Source organism: Panthera pardus, unplaced genomic scaffold (assembly GCF_024362965.1).
Source record: "Panthera pardus isolate Hobbes unplaced genomic scaffold, ASM2436296v1 HiC_scaffold_12, whole genome shotgun sequence".
NCBI classification, from domain to species: domain Eukaryota; kingdom Metazoa; phylum Chordata; class Mammalia; order Carnivora; family Felidae; genus Panthera; species Panthera pardus.
The window spans coordinates 16,470,083-16,489,360 of NW_026526677.1; the positions used below are offsets into that span (position 1 = coordinate 16,470,083).

At 38.6% G+C, this 19,278-nt stretch overlaps 1 protein-coding gene across 4 annotated transcripts in view; it reads right to left on the minus strand.

The window, feature by feature from the left end:
- The window catches only part of CSTPP1 (centriolar satellite-associated tubulin polyglutamylase complex regulator 1), a 202,791-nt gene that overhangs the window by 147,010 nt on the left and 36,503 nt on the right, over nucleotides 1-19,278 (minus strand). For 3 of the 4 annotated variants that reach the window (XM_019412361.2, XM_053899763.1, XM_019412363.2), the window contains exon 2: nucleotides 6,602-6,704. In XM_019412361.2, the coding sequence (XP_019267906.1) occupies nucleotides 6,602-6,704 (103 nt within the window). Of the gene's footprint in view, nucleotides 1-6,601; nucleotides 6,707-19,278 lie in introns of those variants that run through there. The other variant, XM_053899762.1, reaches the window with a different exon arrangement.

Consider the following 19,278-nt stretch of genomic DNA (forward strand, 5'->3'; position numbering starts at 1 on the left):
AGAAGCTTCATTTGACTTTCATTTCACTTTTCTCAGGGAAGAAGAATCTTTGTGTGGCTGCCAAAATCCTCACTGTCCCTCCGCCTTCCCTTCCATCCCCTCCACCCCCATCCCAGTTCATTAAAGACCTTCTGGCTAAAGGTGCCAGAATGTGTCATTCTTTCCTGCTCTTGTGCCAGGCCTGTGCTGCCAGCACCACAGATCTTCTAGAGTTCTAAGCAAATTATGGAAGAAATTAGAAACGCTGTTGAATTTAAATGGTTCTGCTGTTGATGAACTAAAGTTTCTTGACTTCTGATGAGCTATTTCACATTTCTAATAGCACTACTGATCTGTTCATTCAGATTTGTGTGTGTCTACCTGATTTCCAGAGAGGGACTCAGGGAATTATCAGAGCGGTGGAATAAGAAGAAAGATCAGCACGTGGATTGGACCAAGTAAAGATTCTTTGTATTACTTATAGATTAAAATAAGTCAAGTAATTTCTCTAAGGGGAAATATTTTTGGGTAGAAAATTATACCTAAATTTTATACTAGCTAGCTATAAAAGCAGCTGCCATGAAAACAGAAATAATATCACTTGTTCTTGAGAATACTTCAGCCAAGGATGGAGTTCCTTCATTTCCTCTTACTGAATGGTTTCACAACAGCTAAGTTTCTCTTAACTTGCAGAAGGGAAGAGGTGGGGAAGTAAGGTCTCTCCTGACAGGGAGAATCTGGGCCCAATTATTACTTCCACAACCTTTGACTCTGACTTCTAAATGAGTCAGGGGACCAGTGGGCTGTGAAATGGCTTCCTCAGTTACCAGGTCAAGTGCTGCTGGATGGTTTTCCTGTAATCAAAACATGAAGGGACTGAAGAGAGTGATGGATTCTAAGCAAGTAAGCAGCTGCTTATATCCTTGATGAACCTGGATTTTTAAGTTTCAAAATCGATTTTGGTGACTCTCTACTCACCACTATGTCTCTCTGGAGTACTTTTGCTATAGGATACCCCTGGTAACATAGAAAAGAACCAGAATCCTCTATAGGTTTTACAAATGACATCTTAACAGAAGTGCCTGAGCCAATAACAGTGAGGACAGGATTGCTCCAGCTCAAGGCAAAATCTATTCTTGGCAATTATCTCAGTCTGTGAGAATCCAGATGCTGACAATGAGAAATGGGTCATTTTCTGTTATAGTGTGTCAACTCCAGCTAAGAACTGAACTATGGAAAAAAGATGGGGGGGGGGTGGTTTGCAGGGAGAAGCAATACCCTTTTGAAGAAGCCTATAATAGGATTAGTCACCATTACTTCACCACAGCACATTTGGCTCAATTTAACAACAATAAGAAGGGAAAACATGGAGCAGAAATGGCCCAGAGAAGTCTCAAGTCCATCCCTCATTCAAAGTTATGAACCTGGAAATCCATGAAGTCCTGATTTGTTCTGATGTGTTTCTTGTTGCTCCAAAACTGCTCCTTTGTTACCATGGGCACAAGAAGAACCCAAAACATTACTTAAATCCTGGATGATGGATAATCTTAAAAAATCTGCCAACTTTAGAACTGCAAGCTTATACTCTGACTGTTCTAGATTACCTAGGAGAGAAGTGGGTCATCTTTCATAGGGCTTAGAGCACCTGTTTAAAAAAGGAAGAAACAATACATATTTTATAATCATGGGTTGTTTTCGTTAGAGTTACATTTTAAGTGATTTAGGAATATGCACTCTTGGAACTTCCTTTTTGTCTCCAGGAGTGAATTAGTGTTCACATTTCACGGATTTATTCTAATCAAAACAATAAAGAAGGGAGGATTTGATGCCAGTGCTTTTTACTGCAAGAGTATATAAAAAGAGGTATGCAAATTGCCAAGTGAATTCTGATGATTAATATATATCAAGATATAATTATTAATGCTCTTTTTCTAAACACTAAGATTTCAATCTTCATATTTCTATTAGATATTAGACAACACAGGTAACTTTTATGTCTAATTATTTTATTACTTTCCCTTATGATAAATGATTGATGCATAGGGAAGCCAATTACTTGTAACGTGGCTTTTCCCGGATCACTGCCTATTACGGTTATTCCATTCTGGGTAGCAGGAAATACAATCAATCAAATGATTTTTTTGGAAAGCTTAGATAACAAAGGTAGACAAAAAGAAGGCGAGTCACCTGAACAGACATAACTTATTGGCTCTTCAATGTGATGAGCCAATCATCCCTGGGAGAAGCCCTCAAATGCCATTTCCAAGAGGTCTTCTTGGCTATCCTGTATATCACATCACCCTAGTGACTTCCGTGTTATTTGCCTTGATGTGGCCATCAGCTGTGTAACCTTGGGAACGTTACTTTTGTGCACCTGCATTGCCTGATGTGTAAAAAAATGAAGAGAATATTAAAACCCCAGCTCATAGTATTGGGAGAATTAAATGAAATAATACATTTGAAATGCTTCAAACAGCGCCTACCACACAGCAAGTATTTATTACTTATCAGCTTTTGCTATTGTCCTCATCAGTTTGCTTATTCATTGACTATCTCCCTCACTAACCCCTTAGGTCCATGACAAGAATCACCTTATTTATCTTGCTCACTACTACAGCTCCACTGCCTACTACACATAGGTGCATAGTAAGTACTCAAAAATAATTATGGAATGAATTCATGGGTGAATGCTGTCTTATATTCTTACATAGCCTTAAAATAAACCTCTATCAATGAAGGTAATCTGTGTACTTGCAACCAAAACAGTCATCATGAAAGCATCCCCAAGAAGCTAAAACCATCATTGAAAAAGAAACAAAAACAAGACACTTGATCATAAGAAAGAGCCCTCCTGGGCCCACCAACCAAGACCACAGAGCATCATTCTTTTCTATATTAGTATGTGGAGGTCAAGCTCCCTGATGCCACAGTGTTGTAACTATCAATTTAGCCTGTGAAGAATAGTTCCCAATCCTGATAGGAATTCTCAGATTTCAGCCTGGTTTTCTCTCATCATTATTTTCCAATGTCTTGAAAAACCACATTTCTCATTTTATCTTTACCACAAGAACCTGGTCACACTCTGCTGTGGTTTCTAAGTTACAGCTACTCTGGCCTCATTTTCTTGGATGTACTTCTTCAGAGGTCCTGACCCCACGCTGACACTTGGTCTATTCTTAGAGTGGCACCTCTTGCTATTAATTCCTTTTACCTTCCACTGGTTGAAAGACAACATTCAGAGGTAGAGGTTGCATACGACATAAAAGAAAATCCTCTGGGATTTAGTATCCTTCTTTCAAGAGTGTCCAGAGGAATATGATCTAAAGAGCTCACAGTCTTACAGACATACACACACAGTACAGCTTAGCTCCTTGTGTTTTGCAGCTTACGCAGATTTGCTGGAACAATCATGGATTTGTTGGAAAACACCACCAACTGAGGAATGACAGACAGCGCAGGTGAGAAGACAAGCAGACCCACAGAAGAAAATCAACAGAAAAGCATTCCAAAAACAATTTGAAAGAGTACTTTTATCATTGTTTATAGGTAAATCATCCATCATTAAGTGCACGAAAATCCCAAGTATGAACTTGAAACCGAGAGATGGAAGTGTACCGTTAACGTATTTTCTAAAAAATCCTGCTTCCTATTGTTTAGAGCCAGTTCCAATTGTATCCCCTAAGAAGGCCAATACTAAACATTTAAATGGCAATGAGCTAAGGTCAACAGACAAGGTTATGTGATAACCTTTGTGGAGTATAGTTCATAAAGGAAATTTCAAAGAATTTGGAAACTATAGCTAGAAGAGACCTCCAAAAACGATCTGGGTAGGTCTCTAGCAATGTTAGGCAGTATAGTGACTTAGAGGCAGTAGAGAATAGTAGCCTTTGAAATACTCCAGACAAGACTTGATTCCCAACGCTGTCACTTACGAGTTTGTGATCCCAACTCTGTCACTTACTAGCTTGTGAATTTAAAGAAGCTATTTTAACCTTTATGAGCCTTGGTTTCCTTATCTATAAAACAGAGGTGATAATAATAGTACCTACTTCAAAGAATTATAGTGGCTGAGACACAATACGAGTTTCATTAAAAACTGCTCATTATAGTGTATAATTGCTACATTGTTATTATTATTAGAACAACAGATTTTATTATACCTATATCATAGCTGTGGCAACTGAAGCCCAGAAAACTGCAGAAATTGCCCAAGATTATAGAGTGAGGACTGTTAAGAATAAGGAACTCTTCTTCCTAGGGCACTGCTCTTTTCCCTACATTATACTGCTATGAATTGGTACAAAACCGAGGCCTAAGGAAGAAGGATTTTCACTGGATAAATAAAATTCATAATCAAAGAAAATCAGGAGCTTTTACCACCCAGGTCTCCTTGTCTACCAAATACCACCTTCAATTTCATCGTATGTCTGCACCTTTCAAGTTTTTTGTTTGTTTGTTTTTTGGTTTTAAGATTTTTTGGCTCGTTTTTGTTTTTAGTTTATTTATTTATTTTGAGAGACAGAGCACGAGAGGCAAAGGGCAGAGAGAGTGGAGGAGAGAGAGATTCCCAAGCAGTTCCCATACTATGAGCACAGAGCCCAATGTGGGGCTTGATCCCACAAACTGTGAGATCATGACCTGAGCCGAAACCAAGAGTCAGACACTTAAGCAACTGAGCCACCCAGGTGCCCCAAGAGTTTGGAGCTTTGACGCTAGTTCATTTCTCAAAATAACTTGCCTTGGGCCAATATGATTTCTGAAAAGTGTCAGGTGTGTGCCACTCACACACATCTTGTAAGTTTTAGTTTCCTGAGGGCAAGAAACAGCTTACTTAGCAGCTAGATTTCTATCAGTGCTATGGAAAATCTTAATATATTTTTCAACAGTGTACTGGTGGATAAAAGCTATAGTTAATAGCATTCGATAGCATTTTGAAACAGTTATAAGCTCTACTATTTGCTCTACAGAGTTCAGTATCAGTTATAGAGACCAGCTGGGTTCACTTTTGGAGTGCTACATGTACAGTATACAGCTTCTTATATGGCAGAATAGAGAGCTTTATCAAAAAGAATCAACAAAAAAGAGAGAAAAAGCAAGAGAAAGTCCTTATTACTTATTATGATCAAGAATAAGAGTAAATAGTATGCAATAACTTAAAATATAGATACAGCTGTGTATTCAACAAATATTCACCTACCGTCTATTATGTGCTAAACATCATGCCAGGCACTAGGAACACAAAGATGAGGAGGACATGATGCCTGCCCTCAGGGAACCAACGTGGCAGGAAAAAGACTTATACAGGAGACGGTGGGGGTGAGGAGGAAGGTAGAGTAAAATGGGGAAAAACAAAACAAAACAAAACAAAACAAAACAAAACAGGAAGAAGCATTGCCCCCAGAAGAATCATATTTCACTTGGCAAGAAGTCTCAGGAGTGCTGGTACAGATTAAATGGCCTAGAAACTTGACCCGTAGGCTTGTCAGTTCTGTAAGAGCAAGCAAAGCTATTCAATCTCAGTCTTTATTCCCTGCCCACCTCATTTGCTTCAGCCCACACCATGGGAACAAGGAAAATTCCTTTCTTGATCCTCCTTTAGAGGACTGGGAGAAGGGACCAGCTCTGTGCCTACAGAGCCTCTTTTCCCTGGGGACTTGAAATTCCAATCCATAAGACATCTAGATTTTATTTGAAAGGCCTATAGCTTGGCAAAAGAGCTAGGGAGAGTCAAGAATTCCCCTAACAGTAAACCAGGCTGTTAGGCTGTGAGAAAAGCTGTCTGATCTTCAAAGAGGCTCTGGAGCACAGAAAGGAAAAAAATCTGTTTTCAAGGAGGATGGACTTGAGCTCATGATTCCTCTGAAATAGAAGCCTGTTAGAGGCTACTCTTCCTTAGAAGACTCCCAGCAAACCATAAAAAAGGGAAGGAGAATCCAAATGATTAGACAAATATGTGATGGCATTTTGGAAATAAAAATAACATTTCTATTTCTTTAGCACATCCTTTCATGAAGACCAAGGTATTTAAAATGGATTCTCTTTCAGCCTAAAAACAGTTCTGTGATATTAAAAAAGCAGTAATCATTTTGACTTTTACACACTCCAAGCATGCTTTACAAAGAAACACAACCTTTCAAAGACATAAACTATGAAAGCTCTTCTGCCTCTATAAATACTCTTAAATCATTAGCTGATTGACACAGCATCCTGTAGGAAGAAAACTGCAGAGGGAAACCATCCCAAGCGTTTCCATGAGAAAGGCCAGCTACAAAAAAACACAGGCTAAAGGAACACTGACTACAGGCAATCAAGACGGAGTATTCTGAATAATGGAGAAAGTTAAAAATTATAAGAGGGACCTAAAGAAACAGATCTAACTGATCAATTAGTTCTTGAGCTACGATAGTCATGACCACTCATGAGACTTAACCACTGGACAAAACTAGCTGCACCAAAGGCATATTCCAAAACATGTTTGGGCAGCCCTCAGCCGACCTGCCAAAACCAAGCATTCACTGCCACTGCATAATCAACAATTTCCTGCTCTATTCTTCCTGTACCTTGCCCGCTTCCAAGGGCCTTCTCTGGGCTCACCCTATTGACAAAGCACTCAGGTACTTACTATTCAGTGAAGAACCTGGCAATGCCGTACTGGCTAATATCTTCCTTGTTCTCTAGCAGTTGGCACACTGCATCTTCCATGTATGTGAGGACATGTCGCTGGGCTGAAAGAAAAATGAAGATAAAAAGAGAAAGTGAGAGACATAGAAAATGAGTCGTCCTAGTCCTACTAGGAGGCCATAAAAGTCCATCAAGATGTTGGCTCTGCCCTAGAAAGTAGACTGGAATAGGCAAACCAAATTTGTTGGCCCTAACTAAGCTAAGGTCTCACAGGGTAGGATGGGAGACAATGTAGAACGTGACCTATTGCCATCTGATTGGCTATTAGTATTTTTAAAAATTTTTTAAGTTTATTTATCTATTTTGAGAGAGAGAGAGAGAGAGAGAGAGAGAGAGAGAGAGAGACGGGGAGAGGCAGAAAGAGAATCCCAAGCAGGCTCTCTTTGCACTGCCAGTACAGTCTGACGTGGGGCTCAAACCCACCAACCACGAGACCATGACCTGAGCTGAAATCAAGAGTCGGACGCCTAACTGACTGAGCCACCCAAGCACCCCTTGGCTATTAGTAGTAATATCAACCCTTCATTCTTTTCAGCGATGAGAGTGACATTAATGACAGTGAGGAGCTTGAGCACCATTTAACACCATTCTTTTCTTTCTGCCTCTTTCCACCCTCTTCCACTTCTGCATGTCTCAGAAACTTAATCCAGGGAGTAGTGATGCCATGCCCAAAACATGGATGATCTGCTTGCAAAGAAAACTCAATTCTTTAATAATAAAAAAGTTCCCTGAAAAAGTTTAAGGAAATTTAATGAAAACTTCAGTAATGCTTTAAAAGTTACTTTGTTGTTGTTGTTGTTTACTTTTATTTTTATTTTTGAGAGAGAGAGAGCAAGCATGAGTGGGGGAGAGGGGCACATTCAATGCAGAACCTGATGAGGGCTCAATCCCACGACGCTGAGATCACAGCCTGAGCAGAAATCAAGAGTTGGATGCTCAACCAACTAAGCCACCCACATGCCACATGGTATAAGTTATTAACCTTAGGACCATGAAATCTGTGTGGCTCAATTTATCAGAAATCACGTTTTCTGCATTTGTTGTGACTAGAAAATGTGTGAATTAATCATGGGCTTATGTATTAGAAGTAGACAGACCTGGGTTGGAATCATGGCTCTGTCTTTTATAGCCTAATTTTGGATAGTTATTTAATCTACATCTCTTTTCTTCTTGATAAAGAAGGTATGGGAAAAAACATAATTTAACCCTTTCTCAAAATATGGTGAATCAACTTCGTGATCTGAAATCACCTCAGATACCCTGTTAAAATGCAGATTTGTAATCTGACACCATACCAGACTAAGTGACCTTAAATTTCTACTTGGAGCCCAGTAATTTTTTTTTAAGTTTGGTTTTTTTTAATTGCAGTATAGCTGACATACAATGTTATGTTTGTTTCAGATGTACAACATAGTGATTTGACATTTCTACATATACTCAATGCTCACCACAGTGAGGGTAGTCACCATACAACGTTACTGCAATATTATTGACTACATTCTCTATGCTGTACTTTTCAAGGAGCCCAGTAATTTTTAACAAGTACCTTGGTGTTTCTTATGTACCCTGAAGTTTAAGAATCTCTAGTTAAGGGGCACCTGGGTGGCTCGGTCGGTCAAGTGTCTGATTCTTGATTTTGGCTCAGATCATGATCTCACGGTTCACGAGATTAAGCCCCACGTTGAGCTCTGCACAGACAGTATGGATACTGCTTGGGATTCTCTCCGTCTCTCTCTGCCCCTTTTCTGCTTGTGTGTGTGAAAGTGCTCTCTCTCTCTCTCTCTCTCAAAAAATAAATAAATAAACTCAAAAGAACAAAACAAAACAAAAAACCCACATTCCTGAAGTCCTGGCAGTCCAGTGAAACTTATAAAGCAAGTAAGTTTACCTACCAAAGCTGTATTCAGGAGAGTCTTCATTTGACCATGGTGACCTAAGGTTTCACCACGTTTGCATGGGCCTAGTGTCCAGATGAATGACATGTTTACATTCTGTGACTTATTTTGTCAATATGAGCACTTCCCAAATCTAACAACCATCAAGCACTGCAAACATTCCCTCGCCCCCCACCTCCAAAAAAGAAGTGAAAACAAAATCAGTGCTTAGGCAACAGGTCATCCAACCGGAAAACGATTTCTCCAAGAAATGGCCAAAACTGAGAGTGAAGAGATAATACATGCTGATATCTGGCATTGTTTTCTACCTTAATATATACATTAAATTGGGAAGAAAAAGGCCAAACTCACATTAAAATCAGTGACACTGTCACCTTTGTATTCTCCTTCCCTTTTTCTACCCACTTACCGTAGTCTTACAAAAAGATCCCTTCCTTGGACTAGATAGGCTTTTTTTTTTTTTTTTAACTTAGATCTACCTAAGGCTAATCAGGATTGGGGTATTTTGGTTTTGGTTTTGATTCGACGGTAAAAATGAAAGAGCTCTTACTTAGTTGAAAATCTTGCTGCTTCGCCTCCTTAGCTTCAGGGACTAAATGTCAATATGAAAGCCTTTTGAGTGAGAAATATTTTCAGAGCAGTTAGAATCAAAGTACTTTTGTCCTGTTTGGGGCAGGGGATTTTCTGGAAAACTACTTTGCACCAAAAAAAGGTGGGGGGGGGGGGAGGAAGAAAGGAGGGAGGGGAAGAAGGAAGGAAGAATGAAAGAAGAAAGAAAGAAGAAAAAGGCCTATATCTGTTTAACATTCATCTACAAATCTGATGTTTACAGATTTTAATAATAGTACATAAAATAACAATAACAATACGCCACACTGCCTCATCATTAACATTTTGTGTAATCCGTTTTCGAGTAAATACGATCTTTATTTTACATACAGCACAAAGGCAGGTGCATCGGTTGATAGCAAAATCATCTGAAAAATGTGGTTTACATGTGTGTGTGTCTGTGTGTGCGTGTGTGTGCATGCCAATCAGCATTTGTGTGAAGTCAGAATTTGTCATCGAATTTCAAAATTTCTTATAAAGAACTGCAAAATATTCACCCCACCTATTCCTAGTTTACAATGTGGAAACAGAAAGCCCTGGTGCTCTTTTTATTTGTGGGTAAAGGGAAGCAGCTTAAGAAGAGCCAGGAAAGGCAGGGAAAAGTTCCTCCGTGCAGAGAATTTCTCACAAGCCAAGAGCGAAGAGCTCTCTTTAACCGCTACTCCCCGGTGGTTTCCTTCACCTGCAGCTCTTATCAGTCCAAAGTTCCCTCTGTGGTTAAGTGCACCACCCAACCCTGGAAGATCCTTGCAGTTTATCAAACTTCAATGAGACAGAAGTTCAAAGCTCTTGCCTGGCAATAAAACATGCAGGGTGTCGTTTTATATTATTTTTTAAATGCAAAGGAATAGGCTTTAATTTATGTGATGATTAAAGAATAAAAACTGCACACCTGCATCCCCAGAGGGCAAAGATATCTGGGCACCTTAGCTGCCCTCCTTGGAAAAAGAAAAACATTTCAGATTGGCTTTTCCTCTTCTGCTTTGCCGTGATTCCTACAACATGCCCGGGATTAAGTTTTCCAGCATGTACCAATGAGGCTCTATTGTTCTGAAATCCACACAAAGGCCAAGGTCCTGTCTTGCTCAGATACCATCACTCTCTGAGATAAGCACTTATAACTTCAACGTGCTGCACTGAAAAATCAAAGTGAAATATATGTAACACTGTATGATTGTTATATGAACCTTGCAAAGGAAGGCAATTGTGGATCAGAAACTTCTTGGTTCTGTTTACTTGCCCCCTGCTGATGGCTTAATCTCTTTATACCACAGTCATTCCTGCTATAAAATGTGTATGATTCTAAGAATGATATATCTAGGGCTGCCTGGGTGGCTCAGTCGGTTAAGTATCCGACTTCGGCTCAGGTCATAATCTCGCAGTTCGTGAGTTCAAGCCCTGCGTCAGGCTCTGTGCTGACAGCTCAGAGGCTGGAGCCTGCTTTGGATTCTGTGTCTCCCTCTCTCTCTCTGCCCCTCCCCTGCTCATGCTCTGTCTGTCTCTCTCTCAAATAAATAAATGTTAAAAAATAAAAAAAAAAACAGAATGATATATCTGATAATGAACTACTTCTTTAGAAAATATTTGGTATATACAAAAAGTAACACATTAATGATTATGTCAATACTGCTACATACTGATTCTACAGATTAAAATGACACAGCAATGTTTCGCAATGGTTAAGAACATGGACTCTGAAGTCAGGCTGACTGGGATTTGATTTTTAGCACTGGCACTTATTAATTCTGATTTTAAGTAAGTTACCTAATCTCTCTGCCCTTTTCTATAAAATTGGGGAATAGTACCTCACCTAAGCTTAAAGTGAGAATTAAATGAAATACGTAATAATCTTGGCATAGTGCTTGGCACATAGTAAGTACACAATAAATATTAGCGATTATTTTTATTATTGTTGTTAGCACTATAGTTGTTACTATGTACCACTCCCAGCCATTGCAAAACTCACAAGACAGTAGGTTTTCTTTATTTATTTATTTTTATTTTATTTTTTTTATTTTTTTAACGTTTTTATTTATTTTTGAGACAGAGAGAGACAGAGCATGAATGGGGGAGGGGCAGAGAGAGAGGGAGACACAGAATCAGAAGCAGGCTCCAGGCTCTGAGCCATCAGCCCAGAGCCCGACGCGGGGCTCGAACTCACAGACTGTGAGATCGTGACCTGAGCCGAAGTCGGACGCTTAACCGACTGAGCCACCCAGGCGCCCCAAGACAGTAGGTTTTCAACACTAATAAACCACCAAGCGGCCAACTTACAAAAGCCACCCCCACTCACTTAAAGTTCTGTTTGCCCAACCAAGGATGTTTACAGATTATCTTCAAGGATTCCTGGGTTATATAAACCCTACACATATAATAATATACATAATCATATGCCCATTTCAGCTATAACCTTTAAACTTGTAGGAAGCATTCACTTATTAACTGCTAATTACTCAAGAGGCTCTAATTTACATGGGGAAAGTCCAGAACTATTTCTTTTTAACTCTCTTCCCAAGCATAAATACCATCAAAGTATTAGCTTGTTTGTTTTGCAATCAAATAAAGGGTCTCATTTAGAAATTATTGCTTGAGGGGCCTAGAATTTCCACCTACATTAATTAGACCACTCATTTTATTATTATTATTTAATACAGAATCCCTATACTAGAATAAACAAGTCTCACTGGGAAAATATTCACATGAACTACTACATATGATATTAATAGATACACATAAAAGCAACAGCAGTATATGTGAAAAGCACAGTATATACATATATTCAACTTTAAATCTGGCTTTTTCCTCCCTTGCCAGAGTCCTCCTGAGAAACATTTTAGTTTTTGAAGCCTCTTGAGATTCAGATGCTGGCTGGCACACATGTTGAATTAAATTAAGACCGTTTGTTCTCTGAGATAAGAAAAGTAACCCTGTTAACCACACAACTTGTCATGTAAACTGTTTAGAAGCTTCAAGTTCAAGATCATTTATAAATCACTAGCATGATTTGATTTGATCCTGTGAAGTGCAAATAGATGGCTTACTCGTTTAAAATGTTAATAGGCCTCTAAAATTAATTATTTACCATCCTCCGTCTTTACTCAGATGTCCTGATGCAGGGATACAGTATGTCCTGGTGACATATTTTATCACCCAGACAAGACCATCTTTGATCTTAGACCACACTAGACCAATTTCCTCTGACCAAAGGAGGTGGGAAATGAGGAAAGCCAGTACATGTAATCCTTATACAACTCAACGAGGTAAGTAATAGACTTTTTTGAAGCTCAGAGAGATTAAGGAACCTGCTAAAGTCTTAACTAATGGCTGATCTAGGTGTGCATGCCAAAGCCTGTACTCTTCCACTATAACCCACGACCTCTCAAAAACAAAAAGCAAAACAAAATAAGAAAAATCCAAAACCCTACAAAGTGTCCCATTTTTTACTGTATTATCGAGAAATTCTGGCTATCCATTATAAATACTAGAAAAGAAGCTTAAATTGGTAAACCAGACACTTAAAAGCATTTGTATGGTCTTTATTTTTTTTAATGTTTATGTCTAATTACACATGTAATTATTTTTAAAGATTCCAACAGTACAGAAAAAGTTAAAAACCAATCCCTGTTCCCATTGACAACAGTTGTTATCAGGTTGGTATGCACACTTTAAAAAATACATAATTTGTGAGCTTGGTTTAGTTTTGTTTTTAAATAAATGACACATATTTTTCTGAACCTTGCTTTTTTTTCACTCAACCATGTCTGGAGATCATTTATAAAATAATACGGAACCAACTTACCCTTGTAGTATTTCTCAATGGCAAATATTTCTCTATTAATAAATATTTAAGTTGTTTTCATATTTTCACTATAGCAAATCTTGCTGTGTTGAACATTCTTGTACATGGTTCCCTGTGCATATGTGGAAGTTTTTCTATGAAATTGGCATGTGACAGAATGCACATATCTTTGTGGGGTTTTTTTTTCAGTTTTATTACGAAATAATTGACAAACATCATCCTATAAGTTTAAAGCATAGAGAGCAACAGTTTGATTTACATATATTATGAAATGATTATCACAATAGGTTTTGCTAACAGTCATGACATAGGTACAATAAAAAGAAAAGAAAAAACATTTTTCTCCTTGTGATGAGAACTCTTAGGATTCACTCTCTTAACCACTTTCCCATGTATCATACAGCAGTGGTAACCATAGTCATTATGCTATACATTACATCCCCAGTCCTCATTTATCTTATAACTAGAAATCTGCACCCTGCCTCTCCTCCACCTCCCTCTGATTCCCTCTCCCACACTGCTTCTGGCAACCACATGTCTGATCTCTTCTTCAATGAGTTTGAGTTTTCGTTTGTTGTTTTCTTTAGAGTCCATATATAAGTGAAATCAAACAGTATCTGTCTTTCTCTGACTTATTTCACTTAACATAACACCTTCAAGATCCGCCCATGTTGTTACAAATGGTTGGATTTCCTCATTTTTTTGTAGCTGGATAATATTCCACTATATGTATACACCACAACTTCTTTATCCACTCATCCACTGATGGACATTTAGGCTGTTTCCATGTCTTAACTGGTGTAAATAATGTTGCAATGAACATTGGGGTGCAGTTATCTTTTTGACTTAGTGTTTTCATTTTCTTTGGATATATTCCCAGAAATGGAATTGCTGGATCATAGGCTAGTTCTATTTTAATTTTTTGAGGATCCTCTATACTGTTTTCCATAGTGGCTGCACCAGTTTATCATCCCACCAGCATTGCACAAGGGTTCCCCTTACTCCTCATCTTCATGTTTACTTACATATATACAATTGCTTTACAAAGAGTTATTCCAATTTATATTCTTCCCAGCCATGAGAATATCTGTTTTCACTATCCTTGGTCCAAGACTTTGTAATTTTGCCAATTTAACAGTTATAAAATAGCTTTTCACTCTTGTTTTAACTTTAGTCTTCTTAAGTACAAATTAAGTTAAGCATATTTACATGTTTATTTGTATTTCTTCTTCTGTGAATAATCTGCTAGTATCCTTTGCCCATTTTCCTCTCTGGTTCTTCTTTCTTCTCCTTTATTTGTAGTTTTTTTTTCTAATTCTATATATGTTGGAAATATATATATATCTATCTTATGGCTTTTCTTTTAATTTGTGGTATCTTGCATTGTACAGACATTTTAAATGTTGATATAGTCAAAAGTATTTTACTGTGGCTTTTGTGCTTTGTGTATTGTTCAGATAGACCCTCTCTACTCCAACTATTTTTTTTTTCTAGTATGATCTTTAGTTTAAGTAACTGTGTCCCTTACCAAATCATGAATTCACAATTAACATAGTGAGCATAATATAAAAAGAAATTTAAAATTTACCATAGACAAAAATAAAGTAAAAGTGTTAACCCCAAATCAGGCCTCTTCAAACGTTAACTAGCTCCAAATATAAAACAGCTGTGTGTCAAGTTTAACTTTGGGAGCCCAGAAAAAATTGTAAGTGAATCACACACTGCATACAAATATCCTGATAAACATCCTTGATATAAATGCAGGAGGCTTCCCTTCTCTAATAGCTCTTAATCATTACAGGGTTTGCTTACTGGTAGTTAAACCTATAAATATAATAATAACAACAGCTAACATTTATTAAACTCTCTGTGCAAGACAGCCTTCTAAGCATTTTATGGCTCTTAATTCATTTAATTCTCACAACAAACCTATGAGATGGGTACTTTTCTTTTATCTCCATCTTATAGATGAAAAACGGAAGACTCAGATATGTAACTTACCCAAAGGTTAACAGTCTAGTGAGTAGCAGAGACAGGTTTGAATCCAGGCCTGTGGTCAAGACTGCACTATACCACAACCTTTAAAAAGCTATCTATCTATGCAGCATGACATGTGTCAAATGGAATTTTCTAAGGACAGAGCTACAAATTAAGAAAAGATCTTTCACATTAAAAGTTCATTATAAAACACACAAAACTAATAAAATGCATTTGGGCATCCAAACCACCACAGTGCTGCTATACAGCTGGTCAAACTCAAATACTAAAAGACATGCTGGGGGCAAACAAAACATCACACATATGTTAACATCACCTGTGACAACCAGAAAACAAGAGGTCACTAAAGATCTTTATGTAAAGTGGAGGATGGAAAACTGAGGTCTATTTCCCTCAACCAATAGAGGTATTGTACAAGTTAACAGCTGTGCAAAGCTGAGTGCTTTGACATTCAAAGAGTCTCTAGTCAGCCATTAATCCTTCCTTCTTCCCTTCTTCCTAAAACTGGTGATTTTTGATATTTGGGGGATGTCAATGAAGGCTAAGTACCTACATCCTATTGCTTCAGTATTTCTAGCCTAAATCTCATAATACAGAATTAGTAGTTTGGAGTCAATTTCATGTGCCAGAAGCTACAGAAAAAAAAAAAAAAATTTAAGGAGGCATTTACAGAGATCCAAACTTAAAGTACTCAGCTGACCATAACAAAGTGTACTGAGAACATCAGAGAAATCTGAAGTGGCACTTAAGTTTCCCACAGTTACAATCTATGGGACACATGAAGAACCCACGTAATAATTGTCATGACAACAGCTTTGCAAAAACAGTTACTTGTAGAGCAGTATTGTTACCAAATCAACTCCATAAACATTCATAAAACCACAAGTTAAATAAAACCCTATAAACTGACAAACACGGAGTAAATCAAGTGCCACTCATAATGAATGTCATGTCAGGCAGGGAAGCATTAAAGTTACAAGGTGAGGGGCGCCTGGGTAGCTTAGTCAGTTAAGCGTCCAACTTCGGCTCAGGTCATGATCTCACGGTTCATGGGTTTGAGCCCCCATCGGGCTCTGTGCTCTCGGTCCAGGGCCTGGAGCCTGCTTCCGGTTCTGTGTCTCCCTCTCTCTCCGCCCCTCCCCCCCTCATGCTCTGTCACTGTCTCTCAAAAAATGAATGAACGTTAAAAAAATTTTCTTAAGTTACAAGGTAAAAATTAATTGTGCTGTATAGTCATCAAAGGTTGTAGCCTTTGGGGAAACCCATGCATTTACAGATTATTAGCAATTTTATTTGGGATGCAATTAACTATGAGTATACAGATTAATGGTTTTGATGCAACAAGGTACTAATGCAATAACTTATCAATTTCTTGGCATTTTGCATTCAAACTATTTCACAGGAACTAGCTGGCACTCACAATAGCTCATATAACAATAAAAGGACCTCATTTAGTCTAATGGCAGAAAAGTACAGAAATAAGTTCTAATTTAAGGCAGCTGAAAACTCATGGGCTTAGAATTCCTGATCCTCTCTCTTCTGCTTGATACTGCCTCCCTATGGAGGTAGGGATTCTCTTTCAAATGAGAGTCTCAAGTGTCAAATCCCCACTCAGAACTCTGTCTACACCCTGCTTATGAGATATGGCTGTAATAATGCCCAATAATCCCTTTGAGTTACTATTTTTGTGATGAAAGTAAAGATACTATTGTAGATATTTATAGAGACTCTAGAGGCTGAGGCCAAAGTATACAAAAGTCATAGAGTGAATGGAACAGCATAGGCTAGGCCAGCCCTAATTTAGTTTACACAGAAAACTCATGTCAACGCATACCATATCATCTAAATCAATAGCCTAAACACCAAAGTACCCTATGGAAATATACTTAGGGACCTATTTTACCAGACCAACATCATTTTTGACTCATCATCACTCTCAGCTACATTGCCATGTCCAAGCCTCCCTTTCCTGCCAAGCTCAAGTCAACTGCCACCTTTTTTGTGAAGCTTTCCCTGATTCTCCCCGATCCAGAAGTAATCTTTCTTTTCCTGATCTCCCTAAACACCTATTTTAAATATTTCCAATGGCACTTTCTACCTTGATACAGAGTTATTTGTGTTCTACATGTGTTACCTTCTTTGTTAGACTCCCTACTCCTTAAAGACTGATAGTTACCATGACTCATTTATCTTTTATCCCCTTTAACACCCAGGACCATTCAGTGTCTTCCACATACCAGTCATTCAAATATTTACTGAATGAATACATAAACTGTATCACTATTTATACACTGTGGTGTTATTCTTTATTCAACTCAACCATTTCAGGATTGTGCCTCCCAGGTGGGAAACACTAAGTACCAAAACACATTCTGTTACAATATTAGGGTTCTTACAGGAAGCCACTTTTGTCCGGTTCTCAACCCCTCCTTCTGTTGCCTTTTTACTGTTCCTTCCCTCTATTCCAATGAGAAAGCACTTGTTCCTTCCATTGTTACTAAGAGCCTCATTATGTTCAAGGTAAAGTGAAAAAATGCATTCGATGCAATTACCAGTTCCTCACAAATTTGGGGGCTGCTTGTCATTTCAACATCCAAGACTTGAATAAAAGCAAGTCCAAATTCTTTTCACTCCTAAGAATGATTTTCTTTTTTTCTTTTTAGACAAAATGGAAGCACCCAGCACAGGAAGCAGTCCTCAGTAAGCCACCGTTCATAAACAGCTTTGCGGCAAGCATAACAAAGGTTCTGTTGTGCTCTTGCGTGGCAGGGCCAGTGAGCAGCAGGGGCAGATGAACTCTTTAAGAAACAAAGGTTCTGTCTTCATGCAAATGTTTGCATTAATAAAAAATGAAGAAAAAGATATAGAAAATGCAGGCTAGCTGGACATAATAGGTCTCTAAACGGGAGGTTTTTCACATTTTTCAGGCGGAGTCAGCAGGTCTTTTAAAAACTTTGTCATTCTGAACATTTCACAGACATCACAAGAAAGACATGCAAATAACAGAAGCAAATCAAAGGACATCCCGCTGCTCTGCTGGCGCCTCCCTCATCCATGCCTGGTTTGTCATTTTCTGTTAACCCTAGTGCTGGCTGCTGTTTTGTTGAGGAATGGAGTCCCTAGCCCATGTGGCAGTACATGTTCAGCCAGCTGGCCCCTGCACTGATGACATTACAATGCAAGCCATGTACTACCACTCAGGGACACGTGCTGCCAGGCAACAAGTTCCAATGTGGGTTTTTTACACAGCCGGCTTGCAAATCTGCATGGGAAAGAACCTCTAAACTAACCACTTAATAAGACATGATCTTCTCGAGTGTGAGGATCACTGAGTGGTTCTCTGAAGATGGACCAGTCTTTCAGAATAAAATGGACAATAAGGGCCTTCAAATAAATATACAAAATCTAAAACCTGTGAGGGGAGAGGTACTGTACTATGTGCTCCAGCTGTGTTATCTCATTTTACCTTCACAACCACCACTTCAGGTAGATATTTACTATCCCCGTTTTACAGCTAAGGAAATCGAGGTTTACAGAGGTTATGAGCTTGCCCAAGGTCACCCAGCTAATAATGGCAAGCCAAGACTCAAAACTGCCTGATGGCAAATTCTGCTCTACTCTATTCATTTTCCTCACCCCTTACTTCTATGTCTTGTGATTGAAACCCAGCTGACCATATCACAATGACCATATTTACCCACTGCAGGGTCACTGAAGTGTCCCTTTTTCTCCATCTTAATCATTAGGAGTCTTTATCATTCATTTCTAGATTTTCTTCTTTTTTTTTTTAATGTTTACTTTTTGAGAGAGAGAGAGAGAGAGAGAGAGAGAGAGAGAAAGCAGGGGAGGGGCAGAGAGATAGGGAAACACAAAATCTGAAGCAGACTCCAGGCTCTGATCTGTCAGCACAGAGCCCGACATGGGACTTGAACCCATAACCCATGAGATCATGACCTGAGCCTAAGTTGGAAGCTTAACCAACTGAGCCACAGGCACCCCATTATTTTAAGAGTGAGTGGCTTTTTTTTGGGGGGGGGTTAGGTCATGATAAGAATCTACTTAAAGCTGCAAATACTTTCTCACAGAAAAAATGCATATAATTTAATATGTTCTACATAATTTAGAGCATTTGAGAACCTCCTAAGGTTCACCTATAGCTCCCCTGAGAGTTCGTGACCTACATGTTAAAAAAAAAAAGAAGAAGAAGAACCCAGAACCCACATCTCTCTTCCCAGGAGAACATAGTGGGGTTTCTTTCACAATGATGGCCTATCAAATCCCCTGACCTGAAAACTCCTTGTCCTCCTCCATGTCCAT